Source organism: Colobus angolensis, unplaced genomic scaffold (assembly GCF_000951035.1).
Source record: "Colobus angolensis palliatus isolate OR3802 unplaced genomic scaffold, Cang.pa_1.0 Scaffold62, whole genome shotgun sequence".
NCBI classification, from domain to species: Eukaryota; Metazoa; Chordata; class Mammalia; order Primates; family Cercopithecidae; genus Colobus; species Colobus angolensis.
In genome coordinates this window covers 263,970-282,565 of record NW_012119821.1, presented here as the reverse complement: position 1 = coordinate 282,565, position 18,596 = coordinate 263,970, and the positions used below count along the sequence as shown (strand labels likewise).

Genomic DNA, 18,596 nt, shown 5'->3' with positions numbered 1-18,596 from the left:
CGCTCGGCCTGAAATACATTTATTATATTTATTGTGGTAACATAAACATGAAATTTACCATGGTAATCATTTCTAAGTGTACAGTTCTGTGGCATTCACAGAGTTAATGTGACCATCACCACCACCCATTTCCAGGACATTTTCGTGCCATCATAAACTCTGTACCCATTAAGCAATAACTCCCTATTCTTGCATCACCCCCACCCCTGGTAAACTTTATCGCCTGTCTCCACAGTTGCCTCTTCTAGATACCTCGTATTAGTGGAAATATTTGTCATGTTGTGTCTGATTTATTCTAATTAGTATAATGTTTTCAAGGTTCATGTTGTAGCATGTGAAAGAATTTTATTTCTTTTTTAAGGCTGAATAACATTACGCTGTATTGAGAGACCACATTTTGTTCCTTCATCTGTCAGTGTACCCCTGGGCTACTTCCACCTTTTGGCTACTGTGAATAATGCCGCTATGAATGTTGGGGTACAATTATTTGAGTCACTGCTTTTCATTGTTTTTGTTAAACATAGAATTACCATATGATTCAGCAGCTCTGCTCCCATACTTAGGACCTACTGTGGCACCTTATGCCACAGACTCTGAAAGACAGTTCTGTCTGGAGCCGTGTGGGTGCTGGGGATGAGTGGTGATGAGTGCTTGGTACCTTGAGGTAGTACCTTGACAGGGACACAGAATACCTGCTCCAGGCGGCCCAGTCTCCTCATCCTCCCCTGAGGCTCCAAACAGGGAAAAATAGCAATGGACAGCCAAGTGCTAACTGGTCACTGACGGGCCTGTGTGAAACCACAGTGCAGAGCTCTGCAGCACAAACTGGAGTTTGTGGGGTTCATCACCCCACCTGTGTTTTTATACATTCAGCTTCCTGTGACCAAAGAAAGCATGCGTAGCCCTCCTTGATTTGAAGGGCAGATACTCTTTAGAGTCTGTGCATCAACATAAATGACCTCACATCTTGCCACCTCTCTGTCTTGTGTCTGCACTGTGTTACCTGTGGTTACTTCCCTTTCTTTCTTTCCTTCTTTTTTCTTTTTTTTTTAAAGACAGAGTCTCCCTCTGTCACCCGAGCTGGAGTGCAATGGCTCGATCTCAGTTCACTGCAACCTCCACCTCCCGGATTCAGAGATTCTCCTGCCTCAGCCTCCTGAGTAGCTGGGATTACAGGCATGCACCACTGTGCTCTGCTAATGTTTGTATTTTTAGTAGAGACAGGGTTTCACCGTGTTGGTCAGGCTGGTCTCGAACTCCTGACCTCGTGATCTGCCTGCCTTGGCCTCCTAAAGTGCTGGGATTACAGGCATGAGCCACCACACCTGGCCACTTTTCTTCTTCTCCCCTCCCCTCTCCTCCCCTCTCTTTTTTTGAGATACAGTGTTGCATCTTGCTCTGTTGCCCAGGCTGGAGTATAATCTCAGCTCACTGTAAACTCCACCTCCTGGATTCAAGCAATTGTCCTGCCTCAACCTTCCCAGTAGCTGGGATTACAGGTGTGTGCTACCACACCTGGCTAATTTTTGTATTTTTAGTAGAGATGGGATTTCACAATATTGGCCAGGCCAGTCTTGAACTTCTGATCTCAGGTGATCCACCCACCTCGGCCTCCCAAAGTACTGGGATTACAGGAGTGAGCCACTGCGCCTGGCCTCTATGGTTACTTTCCTTACAGTAGTGGTGGGCAGCAGAGAGGCGGGGCAGTGGCCTTGTGAATCTGGGAGTCTCTCACAGTTAAGGTTCATCTCTTACCCATCTTTGCACTCTGCTTCTGGCCTGAGTCAGGGCTCGGCAACTGCCCAATGTAAGTATGAGAGAGAAATACGGGTCACATGCCTAGCCCCTCTTCCTGCTCCCTGTAACCCAGCACCCTCAATAAGCAGCCTGTTGCCACCCCTCCGGCCCTGCTGTGAGAGCCCCTCAGCAGACATTTCCAGTGTGATTCTTGCATCAGGTGGACCTGTGTTAGGGAAATCAGCACAGAATGTCTGAATATTTCATGAGCATCTCGCTCATGAGCACTTAATGCACGTAACTCAGGATAGCGTATTCACACCAGCTCTGGATACCAGGAGACCTGCACCAGAGGGTACATGGTCATTCAGAGGCTGGTTGGTGTGTTCTCTGAGGAGTTCTGCTCCTCACTTGGGTCCTTTGCCTCCAGTGGTGGTGTCCACCTGCCTCCATCTCCAGAGGGCCTCTGCAGTGATGAGCATCCTAGTTGTCAGAAGCTCAGGTCCAGGTCCATAACAAGGAACAAAAGCATTGAGGTCAGGAGTTCGAGACTAGTCTGGCCAACATGGTGAAACCCCATCTGTACTAAAAATATAAAAATTAGCTAGGTGTGGTGGCACACACCTGTATTCCAAGCTACTCGGGAGGCTAAGATAGGAGAATCGCTTGAACCTGGGAGGCAGAGCTTGCAGTGAGCTGAGATTGCACCACTGCACTCCAACCTGGGAGAGAGAGTGAGACTCCATCTCAAAAAAAAAAAAAAAAAAAAAGATAAAAGAGAAAAACATACTGCTATAGAGTCTGTTTATAGCCTTCCTGTTTATTAAATAAATGGTGATGTGGTGTTTCTCTTTGCTCATTTAAAAAATAATATTTGACTGCCTACCCTATTCTGTGTTGGAGATACAATGGTGAGGAAGATCAAAGTCCCTTCTTTCCTGGAGCTTATGTTTTAGTAGAGGAGAGAAAACAAACACATAAGTCAAATCAGATAGCGATAATTGCCACAAAAAAATAGGATAAGAAGATAGGGACTACGCAAGGGAGGAGGTGAAACTCCATGCTTTAGATAGGGAAGAGCTTGTTGGGAGGTAGCATTTGAGCTGAGAGCTGAACAATATGTAGAAATTTGGTTGGCCAGGCATGGTGGCTCATGCCTATAATCTCAGGACTTTGGAAGCCTGTGGCAGGAGGATCGCTTAAGGCCAAAAGTTTGAGACCAGTTTGGGCAACATAGACCCTGTCTCTGCACAAAAATAAAAACACGAGCTGCTTGTGGTGATATGTACCTGTAGTCCCAGCTACTTGGGAGGCTGAGTTGGGAGGATAGGTTGAGCCCAAGAGTTTAAAGCTTTAGCGAGCTAGGATTGTACCCCTGCACCCCAGCCTGTGCAACAGAGCAAGACCCTGTCTCTAAAAAGGAGGGTTTTTTTTTTTAATTAAAATTTTAAAAAATCAGCCTAGACAAAGGAAACAGCAAAGGAAAAGAAACCTGTGGAGCAGACAGGAGTTTGGCATATTCCAGGGGAAGAAAGAAGTGTGAATGGAGCATAGTGAACAGGGGAAGGAGTGAGAATGGAGCATAGTGAACAGGGGAAGGTGGTCGGGTGAGGCAAGATCAGATCAGTAGTTCTCACTCTGACTGCACAGTAGTGCAGCCAGAGTGAGGAACCTAAAGTTGCCATTGTGCAAGCCTCACCCCCAGAGATTGTGATTGTGATTGGCTTGGGGTGGGGCCTAGGCATCTGTAGGTTATAAAAGCTCCCCAGGGACATGGTGCAGCCTGAACTGAGCACATCAGTCTTGATCATGCAGAGTTTTACAGACTCTGGTAAGGAGCTGGGACTTTACATGAATGATGATGGGAAGCCATTAGACAGTTCGAGCTAGCACAATAACTTGTTCTGATCTGCGCTTTTAGGAGGCTAACTTTGGTGACCGCATGGAGAGTGGAGGTAGGAGATTGTTACAGTGGTCCAGCTGAGAGATGATGATGGCTTAAAGCAGGATCGTGTCAGTAGAGATGGTAATAAGAGGTCAGTTTGAGGATAAGTTTTGAAGGTTGTGGTCACGAGATGAATTGGATTTAGCGTGTCAGGCAAAGGCATGGAAGGTTGCCTCAGAGCTCACCTGAGTAACTGCGTGGATGGAGGTGTGCTATTCATGGAAATGGGAGCGATCAGGGAGGAACAGGTTTGAGAAGTAGGTGGCGTAGCTGTGTGTACTGGTTGGAGTGAAAGCCTTAGGCTGATCTCTCTAGATGTAGGTAATTTACAGATAGAGGCAACCAGATGAGGTTGACTAAAACATTCTGAGAAGTCCTGTTCCTGTTGTGCCAAGAGTTTTCTTGAAGCCTTCCAAAGGTAAGTCCCAAAAGCAGTCGACCATTTTAGTCCATGGAACCTGTGGTGAGAAGCATGCAGCAGAGAAGAAGAAAATGGAAGACACCGAGCAACTTTCATGCAGGGTCAGGCTGGATGTAGGGGAAGAATATACTCTGAAAGATTACCTATAATCAGTCAGCATCTGCCCTGCAACAATAATTGAATAGCATGGCGATAGAATCCAGAATAGCTGGTTACAAAATTTGTATTTGACTTTAAGGGGAGTTTTTTTCACAACAAAATTGTCTTCTGAGATACATCTGGGTCACATTATAAGTATTTTTTTACTTCTCTGACCAGGCCCTGGATGTCCAGCAGTTCAAAGCAACCCAAGTTTTTAAGTCAAAATCAAATGATTAGAATTGGTTGCCTTATTGGAAAACAATAAGGAATTTGTTAGAACAGTTTATTTTTCCCCCGATGAAAGAACATGGATTAAATTGCAGCGGTGGAGCATATTGATTGGTTCTGTCATGGAAAAGTCTTGGTTTTAGGCTCATTGAGGGCGAGGACTATCTCTTACACAGTTTCTATTTTTCAAAATACCTAGCATCTCTGCTCATTCTGAGACTTTTTGTTACATTTAGTAAAGTTACGGGATCTTTCCGCAGTTAGTGCTTGTCTGAATGACTGAGCAGACAGGTTGACCAGAGCCTCTGGAAGTGCCAACAGCCTCTTCTGGGCGTTTCTTTGTTCTTACTAAAGAAACTCAAGATGTGGCTGCTTTGAATGAAAGATAAGAGAATTCAGAAAATGACCATCATCTGAAACTGCTTAATAAAAAGAGTGTTGCACTGGCTCCAAGCCTCAGAGGCAGTGCCTGTGAGGTTAGGCAGGCTGGCATGAGCTTTGAAATGTCAAGCTCCATTGCCATCCCATTACCTGAATGGGTCCCTCATGGTAAGCAAAACAGAGAGCATTTGTTGCCCTGTGTGACACATTTTGTCTTCATTCACTCACAGACAACTGCAGTGACCTGAACTCAGAACTGCAGAGGGTGCTGACGGGGCTGGAGAATGTCGTCTGCGGCAGAAAGAAGAGCAGCTGTAGCCTCTCCGTGGCCGAGGTAGACAGGCACATTGAGCAGCTCACCACAGCCAGCGAGCACTGCGACCTGGCCATTAAGGTAGACCTTCCTCGCCGTCTGTGAGGCCCTCTGAGGTTCTGAAGGGGAAATGGTCCAGTCCTTCTCTTGAAGCGCAGTTTTCTTACTTACTTACTAGAGATGAAAGTTTCCATGAGAGCCATACAATAGATTGGGCCACGGGGTAGAAATGGGGACCCTAGAAATCTTGGTTGGGCTGAATTATTTCAGAAAAAGTCATGATGTCAGCAGTCAGGTTCACTGGCTTTGCAGTAAAAAAGACAATTTACTTAGAAACGATCCAACTGCTAGTATTGAACCATGTCATTTTAGTGTGGTTCATCATAGAGCACTCTTAAGCTGTAAGTTTTGGAAACGCTCTAAGGCCTCTAGAATACAATTTCAGGAGTCCATTCATCAATTCCTCTTGCTGTTTGAGATGGTAAGAGGAATTTTTTGCATCTGCACAAACTCATTGTGAATGATGGGAAAGTCAAGTCTTACTGATATTCCTTTGACATAAGTTAGTTACCTGGGCATAGCAATTCAAATTTAAAAGTCTAGGAGGAGCCCATAAAGAGAAAATGTAGGCCCAAGTTTCTGTCAGTAGGAATCATGGATTGCACAAAAGAACTGTGGTGTCACAAGGTAAACCATGATGCATGTTTGTAACACTGCTGGTTTTCCATCTTTCTTCATCTCAATTGCAAATATGTAGTTGATGTGGTTCAGGGCAGGGAGAAGCAGTTGCTGGTGTTTCTTTCTCTGGAATCTCCTGGGCTCTATATTTGATTTTAATGTCAACTTGGGTCTAGCCCCAGCCTCGGGGTTGAGAGGGAAGGAGGAGGCCAAGGGCCTCTACCAACCAGCTAGGGACAAAGCCACAGGGTCTGGAGCAGAGCCAAGTAGGATGAGAGTCTCCAGACTTAAAGGAAGGACAAAGCAGCACATGGGGAAAGGGGCAGCAAGATTTGAGAACCAACGTGAGTATCTAAGAGTGATGTGCCCTTATGTTTTTTAGTATTTCAGGCATTCTCTTTTCTATTCTCTTCTCTTTCTTTTTTTTTTTCTTTGGAGATGGAGTCTCACTCTGTTGCCCAGGCTGGAGTGCAGTGGTGTGATCTCAGCTCACTGCAACCTCCACCTCCCAGGTTCAAGCTATTCTCCCTGCCTCAGCCTCCTGAGTAGCTGGGATTACAGGTGCACGCCACCACACCCGGCTAATTTTTGTATTTTTAGTAGAGACGGGGTTTCACCATGTTGGTCAGACTGGTCTTGAACTCCTGACCTCAGGTGATCCACCCGCCTGGGCCTCCCAAAGTGCTGGGATTACAGGTGTGAGCCACCACATTCTGCATAGTAATTCTCCCTCTTGTTTCATTATCCACTGGCTTGTGCTTCCTTTTTCAAAGGACAGTAAATGTGAAGCAGAATGACTTCTTCCTTTTTTTCCTAATATTATGCATGTTTCTTCTCCTTTAAATGTTTTTAAACGAATTTTTTAAAGCTCTGTATGTGCTACTAAGGTTTTCCTTTACATTTTGGAGCTGTGTTATTAATTAATTTAATCCCTGCTGTCTTAGAAATCTCCACAATGAGCTTCCTCTTTTCTGTGTCAATGAGGTTTATTTTTGCCTTTCACATCTTGAGACTGAACCTCATTTGCACCATCTGAATTTGGATGTGGCACTAAAAGCTGGAAATGGTAATGTGACCTATCTTATCGCTCCGTTGGCACGTGGGAGGCCTATAATTTAGGAAGCTTCAAGTTAGATTTTGTATGCAGTTTACAACCTCGTGTTTGTCCTCACATTACCAGGATCACTAAATGGCCTTCTGCCTGGTTGTGTGTATCCACCAACTCTAGAACTCAAGTGAAGGAAATAAGCATTGTGTGGATGTGTCAGCTCGCACCACAGACAGACTCAGCTGCCAGGAGAGGACTCACTGTTTCTCTTACTCTGAAGGTTGCTGAGTAACACAGACTGTACCCCAGGCAAGTGACAGAGCCTCATCTGAAATTGGGAACAGGATAACTTTGGGCTATCCCTAGTCATGATCACTGTTTTTAACAAAGTGGTTCTAGAACACCATTTATGGTGTTCTCCTCTGTGGACATTTATTCCTGTTCAGCCTATTTTCTTCCCATCCCCTTTCTCCAAGGTAACTTACTTGACTTTTCTTTGGGGCTGTGTTTTACAGACTGTTGAGGAGATTGAGGGGGTGCTTGGCCGGGACCTGTATCCCAACCTGGCTGAAGAGAGGTCTCGGTGGGAGAAGGAGCTGGCTGGGCTGAGGGAAGAGAATGAGAGCCTGACCGCCATGCTGTGCAGCAAAGAGGAAGAACTGAACCGGACCAAGGCCACCATGAATGCCGTCCGGGAAGAGCGGGACCGACTCCGGAGGAGGGTGAGCGTGTGTGCTGCATCCGTGATGGCCAGGCCCTTCCCGGGCATGGGGCTGAGAGAGGCTGGTGTGCAGCACCAAGGGCGCCGTGAGAATTTTTGTGGCATTTGTAATCTTGGGAATCTTGGGAATGTCTTTCTTGTTATGAAGTCATTCTTGAAAGTAGTTTGAAATTGCTAAGGTGTAAAGGTAAGATTTAAAAAAAACACACACACACTTTTCTCTGGAATCTTAAATCTGACTGGTTGATAAAATTATATTGGGGCAGTTATTTTAAACTTTCCAGGGTAAACACGTCTTTTCTAAGCTCAATTAAAATGTTCTTTAAGATAAACTAATAGTCTTTAGAATTTGAAAAAAATACAGAATTTGCCCCTTTTAATTTTTTTCTATAAAATTTTATTTAGCTTTATAGCACCTGCTCTCATTTACTTATACTGAATCTAGTGTAGAATGTCATCTCTCCTGGTGCAGACCTCCTGAAGTTAAAATGCATTGTGTGCATGCATGTATGTGTGTATGTGCAGATCTCTTTAAGCGTGCATATTATGTGTGTGACTCTGTGTTTACAGATGTGTACGTGTGACTCCTGCTATTCACCCTAGGGCTTGACCTAGTTTGAGTACCATTTTGTTTAGGACATGTATCCATTACTGAAGGAGGTGATGTTTCGGGATAGAAATGTTCGGCAGAATTGTTAAAACCTCTAGTTTTTCCAAGATGAAGTTTTTTTTTTTTTTTTTTAAGTCGTTTTTTTGAGTCAGAGTCTCTTCTTTGTTGCCCAGGCTGGAGTGCAGTGGCCGGATCTCAGCTCACTGCAAGCTCCGCCTCCCGGGTTCACGCCATTCTCCTGCCTCAGCCTCTCGAGTAGCTGGGACTACAGGCGCCCGCCACCTCGCCCGGCTAGTTTTTTGTATTTTTTAGTAGAGACGGGGTTTAACCGTGTTAGCCAGGATGGTCTCGAACTCCTGACCTTGTGATCCGCCCGTCTTGGCCTCCCAAAGTGCTGGGATTACAGGCTTGAGCCACCGCGCCCGGCCCCAAGATGAAGTTTTTAATCCCAGGAACCCACAAGCACTTCTGTGTTTGGCTGTGAGTTTGATCTGTGATTGGATGGGTGGGGGTGAAGCAATGAACTCCTCAAACAGTTTCCTCTGAACTCACTTTGAATTACTAGACTTACTTGACTCTCTTTCTCTGTCTTGGCAATATTAGAAGCTTGTTTTCTAGTTGTGCTCTGACTGCTACTTTTGTACACAGATAAAGTTGACTTAGAAGGGGAAAAATACTGGCTGGGCGCAGTGGCTCATGCCCGTAATCCCAGCACTTTGGGAGGCCAAGGCAAGCAGATCACAAGGTCAGGAGCTCGAGACCAGCCTGGCCAATATGATGAAACCCCCGTCTCCACTAGAAATGCAAAAACTAGCCGGGCGTGGTACTGGGCACCTGTAATCCCAGCTACTCGGGAGGCTGAGGCAGGAGAATCGCTTGAACCCAGGAGGTGGAGGTTGTAGTGAGCCAAGATCGTGCCACTGCACTCCAGCCTGGGCGACAGAGGGAGACTCCGTCTCAAAAAAAAAAAAAAAAAACAAAGGGAAAAATACATCTAGTGGGTCTCATCATCCTTCACCATTGCTCTTGCTCCCTTAGCCATAAAAAAGACCTTGTAAATAACTTGCTCTTCTATCCTTCAACAAGCTCAGGATGTGTACATCGTTTTGTTTTTAACCCATTTTTAAGTATTCTTACTTGCCATTATATAAAAATATGGAAGAAATTACTATTTTTGAATGTTATCAACTCTTCCTCATTTGAAAAATATGGAAGAAATTACTATTTTTAAATGTTATCAACTCTTCTTCATTTGTGCTAATGTCATAATTAAAAGGCTGGCTCTACTGCCTCTCATATCTGAACATCATTTTGTCTTAACTCACGTGCATAAGCATATTTTCAGTATGCAGCTATATCGGATGCCAGTCTCCATCCTTGCATCAGCAGGTGTAAATCATCCCAGTCAGCAAAGGCTTTATCTGGGCAACATGACGAAATTTGCTTAGCACTAAAGCTCACGCCACCTGTAATTTCCTGGGTTACACTCCCTGATGATTATGGTTGATGCCCTAATTAGGTATGTACTTACTCTTAGCGTGTGCATTCTGATGGTGCATGTTTTGTGAGGGAAATTGTTGGTCTTCGGTGTAATTACATATTGTGGTTTAGAATGAATTTTCTTCTCTCATTTGCCAGCCCTTGATTGACTAGCAAAAAGTAAAAAGTCCCCTTCCCCACTTTCCATTGTTTTCTCCAACTCTGGAGGTCAGTATTAAGAATAGCACAGTGTGGAGGCACTACACTAGGTACCAGGGCTGTGGGGCCAGACTGCCTGGGTCATGCATAGCCTGACCTGCCAAGTCCCTGTGAGTCTTTGGCATTCAGTCATTTTTTTAAATAGGAATCCTTAGATGTTTGAAGAACTCTAACATGGACATTGGATAATTACACACACACACATACAGGCCTGTACACATAGACACATTTTAGTCAAAACCTTTCTTCCAGTCACATCTGTTACCTTTTATAAGTTTGTGCAACTAGTTTGGTTTTATATAGTTTTTATTTCAGTTACCTTCAAATAATGTTAACTTTTAATTCTTCCTCAACTAGAGATACTCTCAGGAATTTATATACGTACCATGAATGGGATTTATTTCTTTTTATTTCAAGATGAGTGTGGATCTCAAAAAGTGTACTAGATGCATTTGAATGCCTGTTTACTAGACTTTAAGTGCCGAAAGTCTTCTTCCAGCCGTCACCCATCCACCCACCCAGTGTGCTTTATTTCCCTCAGAAGGGATCTGTCCTTTGTGGTTGTCATTGCCTTCTGTTCTTCACGATGTGTAGCTCTGCAGAGCAACTGAAGTGCCATTTTCTGTTTATCCCTGTGACAGTACAGAGTACAAGGCTGGTTTGCCTTTGCTGTCTTTATAGCAGCTCTGAATCCACAGTTCATCAAAGTTCCCTGGCGAGCAACTGGGACCACTTTCTTTGTTCCCTTGGCCACATTCATTGTATAGAATTTTAACTGACCAGATCAATAGGATTGGTGCTTGAACCCTGCCTGTAATTAAGCAAAGAGCTCTCTGTAGATCTTCTGAGCTTTGTTCAAGATTTAATTAAATTAGATCTTTAATGTAGTCAGTTAACAAATTGGGCTAGTGGCAGAGCAGTAACTAAGGAACAACAGGCAATTTTATTATTGGTCCTAGTTCATTATTGAATGAGGCAATCATTTATTTCTGTTTGCTCTGTAATGTAGCCATGTATTTCCTCACACATAAAGAAGTGGGCTTAAAGTAGGCAAGGGAGAATTACTCTGGAAAGGAAATACTTGATTCTTCATTCATTCATTCATTTCATAAACATGGTGGTCATCTCTGTGCCAGGCAGAGGGGTTACAATGATGAACAGGACACAGTCTCTGGCTTCAAGGATGCTGGGGAGACAGGCAAGTAAACAGATCATTGCAAAGGTATCTGTCAAGTGGTGGGGACAGGTAAACACAGAGAGAGTCGCCTGATGGCAGGAACCACTTTCTCCACATTGTTCCCATTTTTTTAGCTACTTTGTTTAAGTCAACCACGATGTGGCAAAAATAATCAGTGTGTTCCGCACTGCGTTTGGCAAAGCAAACTTGATGTGACCACAGGCACGTGAAACTGTGTCCCACTGAATCATAGACTTGAACACAAATCGGCCACGTAAGTTCCTTCTGAGATTTTGTAGGAATTCTTCAGAATTACAAAATTCTTCTGCATGTTCATGTCATAAGGTGTGAACAATTTCTTCCTTACACACTGTGCTCTACCTGGCTATTTTCTGCGTGTTTGGGAGTGAATTCCATCTGTCTCTCCTGAGCTTCTGTCATCCTGGGAGTGTGGCTTCTGGCTTCATTGCCACAGTAAATTCAAGAGACAAGTAGACATGCTATTTCGAACCAAATAAAAGTCACCCTTAGCCAGGTGCAGTGGCTCACGTTTATATTTCTAGCACTCTGGGAGGCCGAGGCAGGAGGATTACTTGAGCCCAGGAGTTTGAGACCAGCCTGGAAGTGTAACTGTTGTGATCTTACCGAGGTTAAATAGTCATCCGTGTTTTCCCTCACATCTCTTTTAGCCTCGTTTGGCCATGGTCCCATCTGAGCTGGTCCCACTCTACCTCCCCTCAGTGTTGCTTTTCTCGACCACAGGGCTATATAGAGAAAACGCAGACTGCAAAATAGTACTTTATTACGAATTTCTAGCTGTATAAATTTCCATTTCATAGATATTCATATGTGTGTATATAAAAATATTGAAAATAGACCAGAAAAATATGAATCAACATCATAATGATAATACGTTGTATTGGCCTCAAAGGGACCTTAAACTTCTCTATGGTGTTCTAATTTATTTTTTAAATGAATGTATTCATATCATTGTGTGATTTTTCATATGCAGAAGTATATACATAGAAATAGAGAGGACACTAATATGCTAAAATATTAACAGGTTAAATCTGGGCAGTGGAAGTATGTGATTGCTTTTTTCTTCTTTGTCCTCTTTAATTTCCAAATTAAGCAAAAACAAAAAAAGTATGGATCATAGGGAATGATCTATATCTGACAGCTTTTAATGGCTTGGTATTCACATATAAACTGAGTCTTCTTTTTTGTCCTTTATTGAACTTTGTTCATTTCTTATTTGTTCCATTTCTTCATAGGAATTTCTTTACAGGATAAGGAAGAGGATGCCAATATTAGCTGAGTTTAAATTCATAAAAGTTCTGTAAAAACAAGCCCCGTCTCAACACTGCTCCTCTCAGCTCTCCCCAGCTCTCATCGAGCTGCATGGGAGGGAGCCGAGAGGAGCCGGGTCTGGCTTCAGTGTGCTCCTTCCAAGTGGGAGGTTCAGGTGGCTCTTCTTTTGTGTGACTTATATATTAGTCAGTATGAGGCTAGGTTTTTCTGCAATAACAGGCTCACTTCCCAAATCTCAGTGGCACGGCACGTTGTTTCTTGCCCGTACCGTACGTTCAATGCAGGTTAGGGGACAGGTGCATGTCTCTGATCCATACATTCACTCAGAAACTCAGACTGTTGGCCGTCTACCGCCTCAGAGCCCACGCGAAAGCTCCCACCACAGCATTTAAATGCTTCTGCGCCCTGCCTGTTGACCAGAACTAGGCAAATGGCTTTACCTAACCATAAAGGGGCTTAGGAACTTGGAGGAGCATGTGGATGTTGGTTCAACAGTCCAAGTTTCTGATGCAGCTGATTTACATGCTTTGACCATGACACCAGCCAGGCTTGGCCATGAATCAGAGTTCCAGAGAAACAGACAGTTTTACTCATCCATCTTGTGGTGACCCCACACGTGTGTGTCAGAATCATTGGGAAGTTCTTTCAGAGGATGTCTGTCCAGGCCTTTCCATGAGCCAGAGTCAGTGAATGGGGTGCAGCACCACGGCACACTCCCCCCCCATCACGATCATGGTCAGCACTTGGAGACAGGGAAGGAGGAGGCAGTGTCCTCTGGTCACTCACTGGACATGGGCCAAGAGCTTCTCCAAGCGTCCTCTGCTTCCTCTCTGCAGGTGAACGGAGAGAAAGAACTGTAGGCTTTCTGCCTTCTCCTCATGCCCAGCCTGCTCCTCCTGGGCCCGCCATGCAGCAGTGGTGAGCCCAGCGTCTCCTGGGGAAGCTGCCTGCTCTGTGGAGCCTGCCCTGTACTGTCCCTTCACCAGGGTCATCTGAGCTAGAAGAGGAGGGAGGGTGGAGTCCACCAGGGTGCAGGCACCCCGGGGCTCCCAAGGCGTGGAGGCACTGCCTGGCACGGTTCCAAGTCCCCCAGCTCACCCCGTGAAGGAAATCACTTCCAGAGGGAGCTGCTTACCAGTGCAAGCTCAGTAGGGCTTATTTTTAAGAAAGGCTCTGTTAATAATATTGACAGTATTGACATTCTGTGAACATTTGCAGACTGAACCCCTTTCACATTAGACCCCTCCTCAGACTAAAATCAGATACTTCTAAAGGCAAAGCAGGACTTACTCAAAGCCTAAACCACCAGCCTGGATAACATAGCAGGACCTCTTATCTACCAAAGAAAAAAAAAATTTTTTTTAATTAGCCAAGTGTGATGGTGTGCGCCCATAGTCCCAGTTTCTCAGGGGCTGAGGTGGGAAGGTGGCTTGAGCCCAGGTGATCAAGTCTGCGGTGAGCTGTGATCACACCGCTGTACTCCAGCCTGGGTAATAGCAAGACCCTGTCTCTAAAAATAAATATTTTTGAAAACCTAAATTATGACAATAGCGACATATTTCTTTCTTTTTTTTTTTTTTTTTGAGATGGAGTCTCGCTCTATCGCCCAGGCTGGAGTGCAGTGGCACGATCTCAGCTCACTGCAAGCTCTGCCTCCTGGGTTCACACCAGTCTCCTGCTTCAGCCTCCAGATTAGCTGGGACTATAGCTGCCTGCTACTACACCCAGCTAATTTTTTGTATTTTTAGTAGAGACGGGGTTCCACCGTGTTAGCCAGGATGGCCTTGATCTCCTGACCTCGTGATCTGCCTGCCTTGGCCTCCCAAAGTGCTGGGATTACAGGCATGAGCCACCATGCTCCGCCAGCCCAGAACATATTTCAAACACTTACTTGTGATGGGCGATGATTTTGCGCATTTTGTTTAATCGTTGCCAGAATCCTAGCTGGTAAGTGCTATTATTATACCCTTTTTAGAGATGGGAAAACAGAGGCTCACAAAAGCTTTAACAAACTTGCCCAAGTCTACATTGATGTTAACTCTAGGTACCAAAATTTGGGATCTGGTGGCTTTATTAGGGGAGGCAGTTGCCATTATTCTGTTGGTTAGACCACTTTCCTGCAGCCTTCTGTCCACCCTTGTCCTCAGCCTAGCCCCACTCCCATGCAAACCAGCAGTGGGTAAAACATCCTCTGTTACAGCAACATGGGGGCCAGATTCCTTAGGGTTTCACAGACCCACTCTCCTGGCATTCTAATGCTACGTGAAGGTACAGTGAGCTTGTTGCAGAAAAGAGGAAGCTGGTGGTATGCGTGCATTTACCTTGACCTGAGTCCAGTGTTGTGTTCCCCTCCTCTCTGTAGACTGAGGGAGTTTTAGGGGGAATCCAAGGCAGAGAATCCCCAGAACCCTGGTTCTTTCACCGCTTCCATGGACACAGCTCCCAGTTACTTTACGAGGGCCTTACACACACTTGAGCCACGGAGACTGTGAGGCAACTCTGGCTGTGGGCACCAGTATTTGCTTACTCACCCCAGCCTCCCTGGACCTATGAGGAAGCCAGGCTGCTTAAAGGCTAGCTCTTGGCTGTCATGAAAGAAGCTGACTCAATTTGTCAAAAAGCTGGTAAGAAATTAGGAAGATTGGCCTAGAACAGTGGCTCACGCCTGTAATCTCAGCACTTTGGGAGGCCGAGGCGGGTGGATCACGAGGTCAGGAGTTCGAGACCAGCCTAGCCAACGTAGTGAAACCCCATCTCTACTAAAAATACAAAAAATTAGCCGGGCGTGGTGGCAGGCGCCTGTAATCCTAGCTACTTGGGAGGCTGAGGCAGGAAAATCACTTGAACCCGGGAGGTGGAGGTTGCAGCAAGCCGAGATCACGCCACTGCACTCCAGCCCGGGTGATGTGCGAGACTCTGTCTCAAAACAAACAAACAAACAAAAAAACGGAAGAAAAGAAAAGATTGCCAAAATGCTGGCCTTTTCCGATGTAACTATTTTGATAATCATATCCAGGTACTTTAGTGGGTTATAGAACAAAAGAGAAAATAGCACACTTACCACACTTACTGAGAAATGGAAACGCTGTTGGATTTTTTTTCCTTCTATGTTGTGGTCTCTTGTGTTTCCATCTAGTCAAAATTGCCATTAACAATAAAACACCATGTAAATTCAGTTTATAGGAAGAAATAAATATTTGCTGTAAATAGGTTCTGATTATTTGAGGGCTCTAAGAAGAATCATATAAAATCTCCAATAAGAGGTGTGGTTCTCGGCAAAATATCTACAAACCCTGGACTTCGAGACGGCAGCTTTCCAAAAACTGCACAGGGACTAACTGCATGAAGCTCATTAAGTAGCGCTTTCCCAACCTAGTGATTCTCACCCTTCTATAGTATGGAAATCATCTCATCTCAACCAGCTCCATTACACAGTGAAATTATGAATTACAGCCTAATTGCCTGAAATTACAACTCCCCAGTGAGCACTGCTACATATCATCAGTGGAACAGGCTCTTTCTTTTGTGGCGAATAAACATGTCTCTGATCCTGCTCGGGACTCTGGTGCCACCTTGCCTTCCTGCTTGTCGCTCATCTGTGAGCCATATTCACAGATGACTTCATCGGCTGACTTGTCTGTGCTCCCACAGTTGTCCTGAGATTGAAGCATCCGCATAGCTGACCTGTTTCGTACTTGCCTAGCCTCACGTTTTCGAGGAATTTCCTAGCACTTTGGAAACCTGCTTCTGGGCACACTCTTTGTTTTGACAGCTCTAGTGCCAAATCCCTCCAACATCTCACTTCCCTCTGCCTAATCCCTCATGCTCCTGGCTTGCATCATTTACTTTCTTTTTGATTGATTGAGAAAGAGAGAGAGAGAGAGATCAATAGAGAGATAGGTAGTTGTGGGATCTGGCTATGTTGCCCAGGCTGGAATGCAGTGGCTATTGACAGTTGTAATCACAGTGCACTCAGCTCTTGAATTCTGGACTAAGTGATCCTCCTGCGTAGCAAGCTGCCTGAGTAGCTGGGACTACAGGTGCGTACCACCATGCCTGGCTTTTTTTGTTCTAATTTGGCACTCAAGGCAGAGAGAGAAGATAATTATATTCATCAGTCACATTCACTGGTCCCTCTTTTAATTTATTCCTTATAAATAATTTATCCCCTATAATATCCCATCCCTTCCCCCCTATTTTGTGCATGTCCTAAGATAGTGTTTTGCATTACTTTTAATTTATTTAAATGTTATTGTGCTGTCGCCTTCTCTTATGTTTTTCTCCTCAGCACTCTAATTTTAAGGTTTGTCCATATGACTGTGTGTACATCTGGCCCTCTGTGTCTAAGGGCATCGAGCATTCTGTAGTGACCCACCTATTACATTTAGAGCCGCTGCCAATCAAATTGCTTCCCACTTCCCATGACCACAAACAGTGCTCCAGGGCATGGTCCCTGTGTCTGCTCCAGCCTGGTGGGAATTTCTCAGGATCCCATGTCCAGGAGTGACACTGCTGGGATTCAGAGTGTGTATAGTCTTGCTTTGACCAAGTACTCCAGGGCAGCTTCAGGGAATGCTGGCCAGCCCGTCCGGCCAACAGCAGCAAGGAGTATTCCACCACCTGTGCCCCGTCAGCTCTTGTACTTCCATTGTTTCTTTCATTCCATTCTTTTTCTCAGGTTTAATTTTTTTGGTACTGAAAATCATGTATTCTTAGGAAATTTTTTCAGCAAAGATCTATAGGTGATAGATTCTTAATCTTTTGCCCACACTCTTGATAATAGCTGTATAATCTCCTGTGACTGCTGTAACAGATTATGATGAATTTAGTGGCTTAAAACAACACAAATTTGTCATCTTACAGTCCTGGGGGGGTCAGAAGTCCAAAATGCATCTCATTCACTAAAATGAAAGTGTCGGCAAGGCTGCATCTTTCTGAAGACCAGAGGGGAGAATATACTTCCTTGTCATTTCCAGCATCTAGAAGGAGTCTGCATCCTTTGACTGTGCCCCTTCCTTCATCTTCTAAGCCAGCACTATAGCATCTTCAGAACTCTAACTCTGGCATTTCTGCTTCCCTGTTACAGGGAGGGGTGTAACTTCTGAGTTGTGAAGTTGTGAGTCCTGAGTCCACCTAGACGATCCATGATACTCTACCCATCTCAGTTCCCTTTTGCCATGCAAGGTTGCATTCACAGTTCTCAGGGTTTAGGAGGACGTGGATGCCTTTGGGGCCATCATTCAGCCTACCACAGTATTCTAAGTAGGCATTAGATTTTAGGGTGATAGGTTTTTTAGTGGCATTCAGTAGATTTTATTGAGACTGTATCGGTCCCTGTTGAAGGTGTTGGCAATGCAGTAGTGAGTGAAACAGAACAACACCCACAGACCCACAGAACCTGAGGTGCCTCTATCCCATGAGAAGGCAGTGTGAGTGTGTGTGTGAGAGAGAGAGAGTGTGTGTGTGTGTGTGTGTGTGTGTGTCTCAGTCTCATTCCATCACCCAGGCTGGAGTCCAGTGGTGTGATCCTCCTAACTCATCACAGCCTCGACCTCCCTCCCAGTCTCAAGCAATCCTCCCACCTCAGCCTCCTGAGTAGCTGGGACTACTGGCGCATGCACCACACCTGGCTAATGTTGTTGTTGTTGTTGTTGTTGTTGTAGAGACAAGGTCTTGCAATATTGCCAAGGCTGGCCTCAAATTCCTGGGCTTGAGCAACCCTCCCACCTTGGCTTCCCAAAGTATTGGGATCACCACCGAAGCCACTGTGCCTAGCCCTACAAGAAGGCTTTTAAGATCTGGAATCTATTTTTGTTTCATTATTTCTTAATCTAAAGGGAATCTTCATCTTTTTCCCTTTATCTCTTTAAGGATCCTCAGTGTGCCTGTTGTGATGTGGTTTACCAGTTGCTTTATTTTCATTTCTCCTGGGGTGAATTCAGCTCCTGATTTAGATCGCTGGCTCTCTTATTTTATCTTCTGCTCTCTGTAGTTGTCCTCGCTCTGTGTGTGGCAGCTTTGTGGACCTGGGCTCCCAGTCATGGGAAGCTTAAGTCTCCTGTTCTCTCATGATACTGGGCGATTTACAAATTAGGAAGTTTCTGAGGCAGTGGGTGACCTGGCAAAATCCAAACCAGTTTTATTGTATTATTGAGTCCCACAATATACAGATAGTATAAATTTGGAC

At 44.9% G+C, this 18,596-nt stretch overlaps 1 protein-coding gene across 2 annotated transcripts in view; it reads left to right on the top strand.

Annotated features, from left to right (window-relative positions):
* The window catches only part of MCC (mutated in colorectal cancers), a 471,854-nt gene that overhangs the window by 390,134 nt on the left and 63,124 nt on the right, over nt 1-18,596 (top strand). For both annotated transcript variants that reach the window (XM_011963646.1, XM_011963647.1), the window contains 2 exons: nt 5,084-5,247; nt 7,408-7,614. In XM_011963646.1, coding sequence (XP_011819036.1) covers nt 5,084-5,247; nt 7,408-7,614 — 371 coding nt within the window. The remainder of the gene's footprint in view (nt 1-5,083; nt 5,248-7,407; nt 7,615-18,596) is intronic.